Raw genomic sequence first — 12,333 nt, forward strand, 5'->3', positions numbered from 1 at the left:
ATCGCTACAAATATCTGTAGAGGGAGACACTGATTACAGTGTTTACAGGCAATGCTGTAGGTCTATTTTTGATGCATTGTTAGTTGGCTGAAAGGGGCCAAGCCGAAAACAGCGATGATGTACGTGCATCCTTGAATGTAAGCAAAATTACACCATTTACCATCAGATTCAAAACAGTTAGTTTACCCATAAATGACAGCTCTGTCATCATATACTCAGCCTCCTGCATTCTATTTCTGTAATGTTCTCTCATTTGTGCAGTTCAAAAGGAGATGTCTAGCAGAATGTTCAAACTGTTCTTTCCATACAAATTACAGTTTGGAAACCACAAAATAACTGAAGTAATTCATATAAAAGTGAACAACATTATATTCCAATTCAGTTTATATTCATAACACAGACTAATGCTGTGACAAATGACTGTTTCAGCAAATTACTATAAATTCATTACATTTTAAATATTGCAAATGTACATATTAAATATATTTCAAATACATAAAATAAAAATAAGTAAGGAATTACAACAGTAATATGTAAACTACCATTCAAATGTTTGCGGTCCGTAAGATTGGACAGTTTAATGTTTTTTAAAGAATATACTGTATATAACTGTGTAATTTGATGATGACATTAAAGGGGACCTATTATGCAAAAAACACAGTTTGAACACAGTTGTATGGCTGCAGTGTGTGAAAACAACCAGCCTATAACGTTAAAAATCCACCAACTCATATTTTTATAAAACCAATAAATCATGAACAGTCTCTCCAAAAGAGCCGTTTCAGATTCTCGCTCCGTTCACGTCACAGAGGGGAGAAAGTCCTGCCCATTTGTGACGCTCTCTGCCCTATTAGCATAAACACAGCCCTGAGTGAGAAGCTGCGGTCCACCATTACTGGAGATATATACACTGTCAGCACCAAAGAGGCTTTACAAGTGTTGTGTTTTGGGATGCACTAATGAACATAGGAGTCGCCATAATCTCCCCTCATCTGAGCAGAGCACACGGTGGTTAAATTTCATTTTCGAAGGAAATATCCCAGAAAAAAAAAATCGGTAACGTCCCTGAAATGTTTAGGAATCAATACCAACGATTCGTGCGCGAACGTCAGCTCCAGACAAGTTTGTTTTCCAAATTGCCCTTCTGAAAGAGCTGCTTGGCACTCTGTAAGGCTAATTGCTAAAGCTATCATTGTCTCTGCCTGTTTTCACTGATGCTGCCTTCAAATGCTATCAGAATGATCGTGAATAGGAATGTGGTAGTTAAAAGTTGCATACGAAAGCAATGCGAGTCGATCGCTTGAAGTTGTCGAGCTCATAATCAGAAGTGGACTTCTAAAGTTTGTGATAGCATGAGACCAGCTATGTTGTTATTTTTAAAAAGGGGCATTATGGGTCCCCTTTAACATCATGCTTGCCCTAAGAAATTTTATAGGAAAACTGTAATTTTTTTGCTGTTTTGGATGCATAATAAAACTTTTTTTTATTTATTGGGCAAATGTTATTTTGTGAACAAGACCTCTTGTACAATACGTCGCCAAGGAATACTGCCATTTTGGACCAAGAAAAGAAAATTCACTCTATTCCATTTTCAAACCAATACGTAATGGGTTGTTCTATCTGAGGTTAGGCGCTAACATCATGCGCTGCACTGTGCTGCCAATGTAAACTTTAGGTTTTTAGGGGCAGGGACCCCAGACTATAAAAAGTCAGAGGTGGTGTCCCCCATGCCACAGCTGATGGGTGCCTGATATTTGGGCTGAACCACAGACCATGCAGCAGGGTGTCGTGTGTCAGAGCTGCCTTGTAATCAGTATACATGCAGAGCGTAAACCCACAAATACCACCCTTTCCAAAAATAGTACATCGTTAGCGTATAATAGTTATCGTATAGCGCTCATGCTACAAAGACTGTTATTAAGAGAGAGCTAGTTGAGGCTGTGCTTTTCAGCAAAAGAAAAACAAAAATTGTGCAATAATTAAAGGAGAAACACGGACTCAAAAACTTGATGACAATGTTTGTATGCATTCAGTTGGCTTCCAAAGCATAGTTTCTGTATAACATCACAGAAGAATCAGCAGCTAACAGCTCACATGTGTCATATACTCTGGAATGAATAATAGAATATATGGACAAGAAAAGTTCAAATTTGAGTTAGTAGATGAACTACAGTCTTCATCTTCATCATGATACAATGCGTAAAACTTTTTTTTTTTTATGTTAGGACAGTGTAGAGGAGACAGGAAGCAAAGTGGGAGAGAGAGGGGGCAGGATTGGGAAAGGTCCTCAAGCTGGGATTCGGACTTGGGACGCCCGTATGTCGGCACATTGCCCACTAGGCTAATGGCGCCGGTAAAACAGATTTTTAAAGACTAAATAACACACTGTGCATAATCTCTGTGTTTTGGAATCAGTTGTAGCCTGCTTTTCTTTGAATATGCAAGACTTTCGATTCATTAGCCGCTGTAGGTAAATAACTAGAAGAATATTCAAGAATATTCAAGTAAACAGTAAAACTAATTACGCTACAAACATGTTTATGATTATGGTTATTCATTAAAATTAACATGCTAAACACCAGTTTGCAATATAAAGCAATAGAACAGAATTTTTTTTAAACATGCAAAATAACAAAGCAAATGACAGTGGAAGCCTAGGTCTGTTTGACCAACTTATAATACTATATTTCAAATATCACTATGAAATCATTAATGTTACATTATCACATTAGTCCTACTTAAAATTTACTTTCAATGCATGTTTTAATTGCATGTAAACATAGTGCCAAAACAATTATGTATGAAAGAGCCACAGAACAAGATGATCTGAATGAGCTTTCTAGCAAACTTCTGATACATTTCCATCAAGCCTGTTGGGCTAGAGAGCTTCTGGACAGTGGCCAGAGAGCATGTCACTTCTGGGAAGGAGTTGGCCACTTGGAAACCGCAGGTTCTGTGTATTGTGGACATCACAGCCTGTGCCAGTAAAGCACAGCCCCATGCATGAGTTCCCACATACGTTCAAACACACAAGGTGCACGTTTGCACATCACAGCCAGACAGAAAGACAGAGCAGAAAATAAACTCAAGTTGAGGGTACAGTAATGTCTGTGGATATCAAACCACTCGGAGCCAACTGAATTCTACTGAGCTCACTCAATTACAACTGAATATGGTTCTCAACATTTCCTAATCTCATAGACAAGCATAAGTGCAGGGGAATGGCATGTTCCTTGCACAAAAAGTGGGGCCAACCTGGGACTGTGGGAAAGACAGGGAGCTGTGCCAAACAAGAGGCGTTTGATGTGTTCACTCCGTGACTGTCTGCAAGATTCCCCTCTTTCATTTTCAGCAGCACCCTGTTGCCCTAAAACGACAACTATTTTCAGGAAAAAGAAAGGTGAAGCGGGTCGCTCTGAGGTGCCACTTGCACAATGGTTTTCTAGCAGAATAGACGTTACAGCTCTGGAGGAGGTGTTTGGTCCTTCAGTGCGAGAAGGTCTCTCTGTTTTCTTGCTGCAAAGGCTATGACTCGCGCCACTTTCAAGCAGCCTGCCCAGTTCCACAGGACAAGAACCCCAGGGTGGGGCTTTGTGGCTCCCTAAGCGTGAAAGACGACAAGGACCCAGCTTTGATGTCCCCTATTCAAGCTGACATCCACTTCAAAAAAAGATGGCATAAGGTTGTGCGTGCGTAAGTGTGTTCACACATGTGTTTGCTTGAGACAGATGCACTGAAAATCTTTTTGATGTAAACAGCAGTCCCTTGGACCCCATTCTCTCCACCTGACCCTACACTCCCCTCTTTTCCCACCTACAGCTGGATCTTCCCATTTGATCTGCTGTCCTTGTATGCTCTACAGGGTACTTTAGTAGAAGTGTGTGGGGAAAAAAGCCCAAGTTAGGTTCAAGCAAACTATGTGATTTGGCTTGAGAAAAAGGGTGTGTGTGTGTGCGTTTGAGAGAGAAGGAAAGAGGATGGTCTCTGCTTCCGCTTTAAATGGATGGCATGCATGACCCTCTTAAACAAAGGTCTGTTATTCTGTTGACCTAATGATTTGAATAAAGTTTGCTCATTAAGTGTTGATCAGCAGTGTTTTGATGAGAGGATGATCTAACGTGAACTGGACAACTGGGATCCAGTTCAAACCAACCCAACCCAACCAAAATGTAACTATTGAACGAATATAAAAAAAATAAATAAAGTGAAACTATTAAATATAATGAAATAAAATATTTGCCAGCACACTTTTGGAAATAATTAGAAATTATTCAAATGGATTGGATTAGACTGGATCGAATCATGATTAAATTTCAGATTTTTCTGATGCAATTCAACTGTGAAAGAATCAAAGAATCGTAATCATACTATCAAAATTTTTTACACCTCTAGTTGACCCCTAAAGGAACAGTCCAGTCCACCCAAAAATTTAAATTGTCATAATTTCCAAAACTGTAAGAACACGAAAGATGATGTTTTGAAGAATGTTGGGAACCAGACAGTGTCTGGTCCACATTGTCATCCATCGTTTTTTTTATTTTCCCCATGGTGTACCCACATTCACTAAAATGTCTTCTTTTATGTTCATCAGAACAAGGACACTCACACAGGTTCTGAACAACTTGAAGGTGAGTAAATGATGACAGAACTTTAATTTCTGGATGAACTATCCTGTTCTGCAGAAAAAAAGATAAGGAACGCTGGCTGATTTTAAAGTGCCATCTCATTAGACGTCTAACACAAACATTGGGACAAGGAAGAATCAAAATCTTAACAGAAACAACAGATGGTACAAGTTTGAAATATGCATATTCAAATGAAGGCAGGGACTAATGTTCCTTCTTTTCTATTGCACTTCAATAGTTTTTCTTCCCCTCCTTAGCATCTCCAGGTCATCTTTAAGCAATGTGAATGCATCACAAACCCTTTCAGCAACCCCCACATAGACTTGGGTTAGCTGACAAAACCTTTTGTGGATGAAGGAAAAACTTGGGTCAAGAGCTATAGCAAAGTGAACAAATGACAGAGAACAAAACAGGCCATAATAAAAGATTGCAACAGTAATGAGACAAAAATCCAGCATCCCCTCATACTGAAGAGCCACTACCAACTTTAACAATCAGCCCACTGAGTCCAGACTGGATCCGTTGTCCTTTGCATCTACCCTGCATTTGGATGAGTTTCTCTCTCTCACACTAGATCCAGTCCTCTTATAGCACATACAGACAAGACACATTTTTGAATTTTATCTTCAACTATAGAATAGAACAGACAATAGAACACAGGAGTCACAGGCACATTTGTTAAATATATTACGTGTTGTCAGTAGCATGTCCCCAACATGTTATGATTGGCCCATTTTATATGATATTTTTGATGTGGGTTCGGGTCTGAGAGAGATGCATCTACGAGAGATAACACTAATATACTGTCTAATTTAAAAGAAAATAAAAAAATGAAGACTATTTAATGTCTAGTTCTACCTTAGAAGCACTCACTATTTACATCTTTAAAATATGTAATAATGTACTCAAACAAACACGCTATGCAAATGTCAATAGCAATACAGCACTCATCAACATAGAAAAGAAAAATAAGGTGTGAGCACCTGTTTGGGGGAAAAAATTAAAAGAAAGACTCATAAAAGTGTAGGTTTTTTGGGTGATAAAAACTACAGTGAGAGAGAGAAAGAGAGAGAGAGAGGGAGTTCCGAACGCAGGGATGTACCCAGCTGTTCTGTTCTTTTTAGGCCGACACGTCCCATTCAAAAAAATCTCTTTCGTGGGCCCCGAATCAAACAATTAGCTTCCGCACAGATTGCAGCATCCAGGGAGCCTTTGATTCTAAAAGGGGATTTTTCCTCTTTATATGGGCCAATTATCATCAGGTGCCTGCTGTCCTTGTTCAGTGAGGCTTTCAAATGTCCTGCATTAAAAAGCTGGTTATTACAACCGGGCAGGAAAGAGTTTCATTCATATCCACTTAGAGGGTGGAAATTTCACACCAGAGAAAGAAAGTGATAGACTTAGCAAACTCGCATAACTATAAGGGCTCAGATATCTACCTGGTCTTTGAAAGCCACCACACCAAAGCCAAAGACATCAACATAAACATAATTAAACAGTCTTTGGAATGGAGAGATGACAGATGCCAAATTACAGACATATGTTGAGGGTTGTCTTTGTATAATGGTTGCTAGATCATGTGGCATGTTGAAAAATGTGACATTTGGTTTGAAACAATTCTTTAGTGAGTGGAACATTTATTTCTTTGGGGGCCGAGCGAGTTTGTTGAATCACTTGACTCATGGAGGAAGGCTGAAGTTCAAATAGACATGGCCTTTTCGAAAGGCAAAGATCAAATTAAAGGAGTCAATGTAAACTGGCAGCCTTAAATCTGTGATGTCAAATATCCAGATCACAGAGAAAAAAAGTCACTGCAAAATTCAACATTACAATAGAAAATTTAAGAGCAATGAACCAATATTAAGTTTTTAGCCCCGTTTATACATTTGTTATGAATGATCCTACCACAAGTGGTGCTTAAACCTGGTATGAACATGCATTGCAAATGTGTCTTGTGACCACTGGATTTCATTGAGCAGGAGGTTTCGAATCACATGATTAAATAAAGCACTTATTATAGGGGCAAAATGTGATATTCATTTGAGAAATTGAGAAATCAAAGAATAAAAAAAAACAATGAAAAAAAATTTGAAAATTTGTAATTTGTGATTATGAAGTGATTACCTTTTTCATTTATCTACTGCATTTTCGATGTTAACATTGCACATTGGCCTTAATTAATATAAATTGATCTAGATTTCTAAGTAGATTTATTGGTCTTTTAATTCATTTTAATTTCTCGAATGATTACCTAGTGTCACGTTTGAGCCCCAAAAAGAGAACATTGTGATCAAGACTAATTAACTAAATATGCAGGCATATTTGTGCCACAATGGATAGAAAATGAATGTGCAATCAGCAAAGGCAACTGAATCTTGGTGAATTACACCCTGACAATTTTACTGATAAGGAACCCAATTCTAAACAAGCTGTAACAATATTAGGAAATGTTGAAAGTGCATTGTAAAGGGTGGTCACCTGCACATCGGAAGCTCTGAGCGGTAAGACCCTTTTCTACAGCCAGACAGGTGAGGATGCCGAGAAAGCTGGTGGTGACAGACTGTCGTTTGGCTCTCTGGGCCTCCCTGTGCCGTCGCTCCCTGGCTGGCTTACTCCTTATCACCACTTGGTTATTCTCCCCCTGTGGCCGCTGAGCCGTCACTGCTGTGCGTAAGGCCTCCACCCAGTCCTGGGCCTTGGACTTGTTCTCTGCCCTCAAACGCAGCACATCATCAGGGAAGACTGCCTGGAAGCGGGAGCTGGTGTCTCCGTCTTCATCATCCCGCTGCACAGCCAGACAGGAGGCCAGCGGGTACCTCAACACTGGCTCCGACACTGGGCCTCTTCCCTCAGTCGGGAAGGCCTGCAGCTCAGTGCGGCTCAGTACAAACGTGAAGGCCCTCCAGTTATTGAGGTCGGTGAGTTGGTGCAGAAGACCAGCCTTAAGAACATCAGCACAGTGCTGGGTGAACAGTGGCAGGGCCGTGGGACGTACCAAGGGTTGAGGGGCTGGCACCGTCGCCGCATCTGGATCGAGTTCGTGAGGGGTAGGAGAGTTGGCACGGGCCGGCTCCCCTTTGCGATTAGCTGGACGGGCAGCCAAGACACGCTCCCAGAGGAGTCTACGCCACTCCAGTGCCTCCCACTGGCAGGGTGCGCGTAACTGCACGCGAGTGCTGTTAAAGAAGACGGCCTGGAGTACACGTCCATCCTGCGGCTGCGGTGCACTCACCCCTTGGCAATGGGACAGTGAGAGGGCAGCACATAGCTGCTGGTTGCCGCTGCTGTCCAGGCTGTAGAGACGCAGCTCACAGGGCGTAAGCTCCACATGACAGGTGGTCCAACGTCCCCATGGTCCCTCTCTCTGCTCCAGTGTTCCCTGCTTCACCAGGCTAGGGCTGCTCTCCTTATGAGCTAGAAAAAATATCAGAAAGAGCACCTTTAATGACAAAAACAAACTACAGACTAATAATGTCTGAGAAAAAGTTTATAATGGATTAAATAACTGTAAATATGATTACTAGGGCCTTTGGCTACACCATGTCAAGCTAATGACAAAAACAAGATCTGTAATTGCACAGGAAAACTGGAAGAAAATATTGTGGATCAAGTACTTCCTGGCAAATCTTACAATACAAACAAGACTTAATCCGTGATCAGACTCTACTTACTGATTTGATTTTCCTTTTATGCTGGAGGAAATGCCAACATTTTTTTTAACTAACAACTGCTCTCTTTGAATTACATTTCTCAGAGGTTCTTGGAAGAAAAATAAAAATAAATACATAAATAAATAAAGAATGCAAATTTGATAGCCAATTTACCAACAAAAAAAAAGGCAAAAATGTCAAAATAAATTATCAGAAGAAAAAACAGATGATTGTTTTGATGAGTTTAAGGATTGTTTTCAGGATCCTTAGAGGACTTTAAATAAACATATTATTTTAGACAATCTGCCAACAAAAATGTCCAAATAAAACAGGAGAAACTTGAAAACAACAAAAACAGAGGATTACATTTCTCAGGACTATAGCAAAGATTATGCATTTACCAACAAAAATCTGCAAAAATAAAAAATAAATGAGAACCACTATAAAAATAATGAGTTTTTTTTTTTTATAGGAATACATTTCTCAGATCACTTTAGGAAAAAGGATTATTCTTTTTTTAAGTCAATTTACCAACAAAAAGGCAAAATTGCCCAAATAAATAAGAAAAATTATAGAAAACAACAACAACAAAAATATTATTTTCAGTATTACATTTCTCAGTGGACTTCAGCTAAAAATATATGTTTTTTAGCCATTTACCAAGAAAAATAAAAAGCAACATTGTAAAACAAACAAACAAACAAACAAGGAGGAAAAATTCTCAGGAGGAATTTTTTTTTTTTTAAATCCATTTTTGAAAAAGATTAGCAGAGGCTGTGTAAGAAAATTATGAAGTTAAAAAGTATGCGTGAAACACCTTAGTAACTAGAGAAAAATGTTCCTGTCCAAATATTGCTATACGCTAATGAATTATTAATTTTTCATTTTATATGCCCATCATGCACTCACTACTACCTCCTTTTGCACAACTTGCTGGCACCAGGTTAGTCTGGAGCCTTGTGAGAGAGATGTTCACATCATCTGTGATGGAAGCTATTGTGCTGTGTGATAGCAGTATCCAGCCACCTCAAAGCAGGAAGAAACATTATTGTGTGTCAGGCTGCTGTGCAAACAAAACAGCAAAGCGTGACCCCTAATCTTTGGCACTCCTTTTCAGTCTTTCCTTTCTCTATCCATTTCTTGAACATACTCCCTCCTTTATCTCCTTTCCTCTCTTGGTCCACAACACCCCTCATCCTTACACTTCCTTGGCTGGAAACTGCCAGTTTTCGTCTCAGCCCTCGGGAACCTGCTGGGTGCCCCGGGCATCTGGGCCTGCCCAGACCCAAAGAAACAGACAGAGGCCAGGAGGAGGGTAAATTAAAAGCAAATGCCTCTGTATTGTTTTCTTTAAGTCTTATCTCTAATGTACCAGTCAAAACTGCACCTTCCTATACATCTGTAACTTATAACGGACAGTCCCTCCCTCTTGTGCTGATAAGCTGTGAGCTCTAAGGGTTGGGTTCATTTGGGTAGCCAGCAAAAGCTACTACAGATGATGTGCTTTGGCACTCTGGAGCGTCGTTGTGGATGTTTGGGGGCTCCTTACACTCTGAGGTCTTCAAAGGTGCATAGCTTGCAGCTATGGAAAGAGTCACTACTAATTTCACGGCAGAGAGGATGTGAGGCGTGCTGACATGACCCAATTAGAGAGCTGGTGGAAGGCCAGTCTGCCTGCAGAGCCTGAACCTTTCTAAGACCTTTTCATCTGCAAGTGACTAAAAGACTCATGAGAGACAGACATAGCTCATAAAACCCAGTATTAGTGATGCTACCACTTATGGATGGGCACAAGGGAAACAATCATCAGTGATGACTCAAAATCTGAGCAAAAAAGGCACAGATACAAACAGTGGGTCAGAATGGAGCTGAGTGAAAGCCATCTGGACAATTTTAAAGGCCAAACTAGTTTAATGGGATTTATTTATATAAAACATAAGCAAACAAGTTCTAAATATATGCTAAGATTCAAAAGTTTGGGGTAAGTTTTTTTTTTTTTTTTAAGATATTAATAATTGTATTCAAATTAGTGCTGTCAAGTGATTAATCGCATCCAAAATAAAAGTTTTTGTTTACATAATACATGCGTGTACTGTGTGTGTATATGTATGTATATATGTGTGTGTGTGTATATATAATATAGGATTAAGCTGGTATATATATATATATATATATATATATGTGTATATATATATATATACACATATATATATATATATATATACATATGGTATATATGCGTGTATATATATATACACGCATATATACACACACACACACATATATATACATATATATACACACACACACACACATGTTGGTTTTTGTGGTTTATGGGGACTCTCCATAGGCGTAATGGTTTTTATACTGAACAAACTGTGTGTGCTACTGCCCTACACCAACCCTACACCTAAATTAAGCCCTCACAGGAGACTTTGTGCATTTTTAGATTTTCAAAAAAAACACCATCTAGTATGTTTTTTAAGTCTTTTGAATTACGGGGACATAGGCAGTGTTCTCATAAACCACCTTCATATTGTAATACCTCTGTCATACCCATGTCATTATACAAATTTGAGTCCTCATAAACCACATAAACATGCACACACATACACACGTATATATTTCAGAAAAATATGTTATGTTTGTATGTTAAATATATTTATATATAATATAAATTATATGAATATAAATATATACATATAATTACATGTATAATTATATGTAAACAGTCACTTCGACTTGTCACTTTAACAGACTGATAAGCTCTTCTTGCACTACACTCATAACAAAACAAAACATCTGCACAGTTTTGTTTTTGTTTTTGTACATTCAACTGGTTTGCACTCCACCTATTCTGCCATGTGCCTTATGCACTTTATCTATCTCTCTTGTTTTTATTTTCTACAATGTCCTCAGACTGATAAGCTCTTTTGCACTACAAATATATCTACACAGTGTTGTTTATTTAACTGGTTTTGCACTCTGCCATGCGCCTTATGCCACTTTATCGATCTAATTCTTATTTTTTTCTACAATATCCTCATTTGTATATTTGTATAGTTGTATGTACATATGTTTAAACTGTATTTATCTGTATCTGAACGTGTTTAATGTTAACTGTATGCACCAAGGGTCTGAGAGTAATGCAATTTCAATTCTCTGTATGTATGTACTGTACATGTGGAAGAATTGACAATAAAGCTGACTTGAACTTGAACTAAATATTTTCATAATATTTTTATATACATAAATATACACAGTACACACATATATTATGTACAACATTAACATTTTGGCTGTTTGTTAGTAATTTTGTAATCCTACCCCATACCTCAAAACTAACAGCGATAAAAACAATTCTTGAAAATTTTAAGTAGACTAATGGCTGCTGAAAATTCAGTTTTTGCCCTTTCATACCGCTTTAGTTCCAGAACTAAAAGTACAGTACTAAAGTACTGGGATGATTTTGCGCAAACTATTTCCCAGTACCATTTAAAGGGTTTCTATTTTCATTTTTTTTTATTGAGTACAAAATCTGAGTACAACAAAATGGCCTTAATTAGTATACAAAAAAGAATCTGGTATAGAAGGCTTAAGACAATAATACCATATTAATTTCAGACAAAACATATTACAAAATATTCCTAAAAACATAAGATAAAAATAAAATTAAAGAAACAAGAACGAAAAGAAAATAATTATAATAATAAAAAGAAAATATAATTACAACAAATTATATAATACAAACAAATTAAACAGTTTTACTGCCTTTGGATTTTTCATTTTTCTAAGGGCATCTAAAAAGTATTTTAAATCATTTTTAAACACAATAAACAAGGGAGGAGATTTAAAACATCGACATTTATGTATAAAGATTTTTGCTAATAATATAATCAAGTCATGCAAAACAGAGCACTCTTTCGTTATTCCGTACATTACAGCTTGTAACGTTAGAGTGAAACTATCAGCAAACACACGCTTCTCTACCATCCAGTCCTGCAATGCTTTCCAAAAAGACTGAGACAAACTACATGTAAAATATATATGTTCTGTAT

The 12,333-nt window shown here is 38.1% G+C and overlaps 1 protein-coding gene across 1 annotated transcript in view; it reads right to left on the reverse strand.

The window, feature by feature from the left end:
• The window catches only part of plekhm3 (pleckstrin homology domain containing, family M, member 3), a 48,398-nt gene that overhangs the window by 28,413 nt on the left and 7,652 nt on the right, over window positions 1–12,333 (reverse strand). Inside the window, exon 3 of the mRNA XM_079426541.1 lies at window positions 7,104–8,039. Within this exon, the coding sequence (XP_079282667.1) occupies window positions 7,104–8,039 (936 nt within the window). The remainder of the gene's footprint in view (window positions 1–7,103; window positions 8,040–12,333) is intronic.

The sequence above is a fragment of the Barbus barbus genome (genome assembly GCF_936440315.1).
Source record: "Barbus barbus genome assembly, chromosome: 10".
NCBI classification, from domain to species: Eukaryota; Metazoa; Chordata; class Actinopteri; order Cypriniformes; family Cyprinidae; genus Barbus; species Barbus barbus.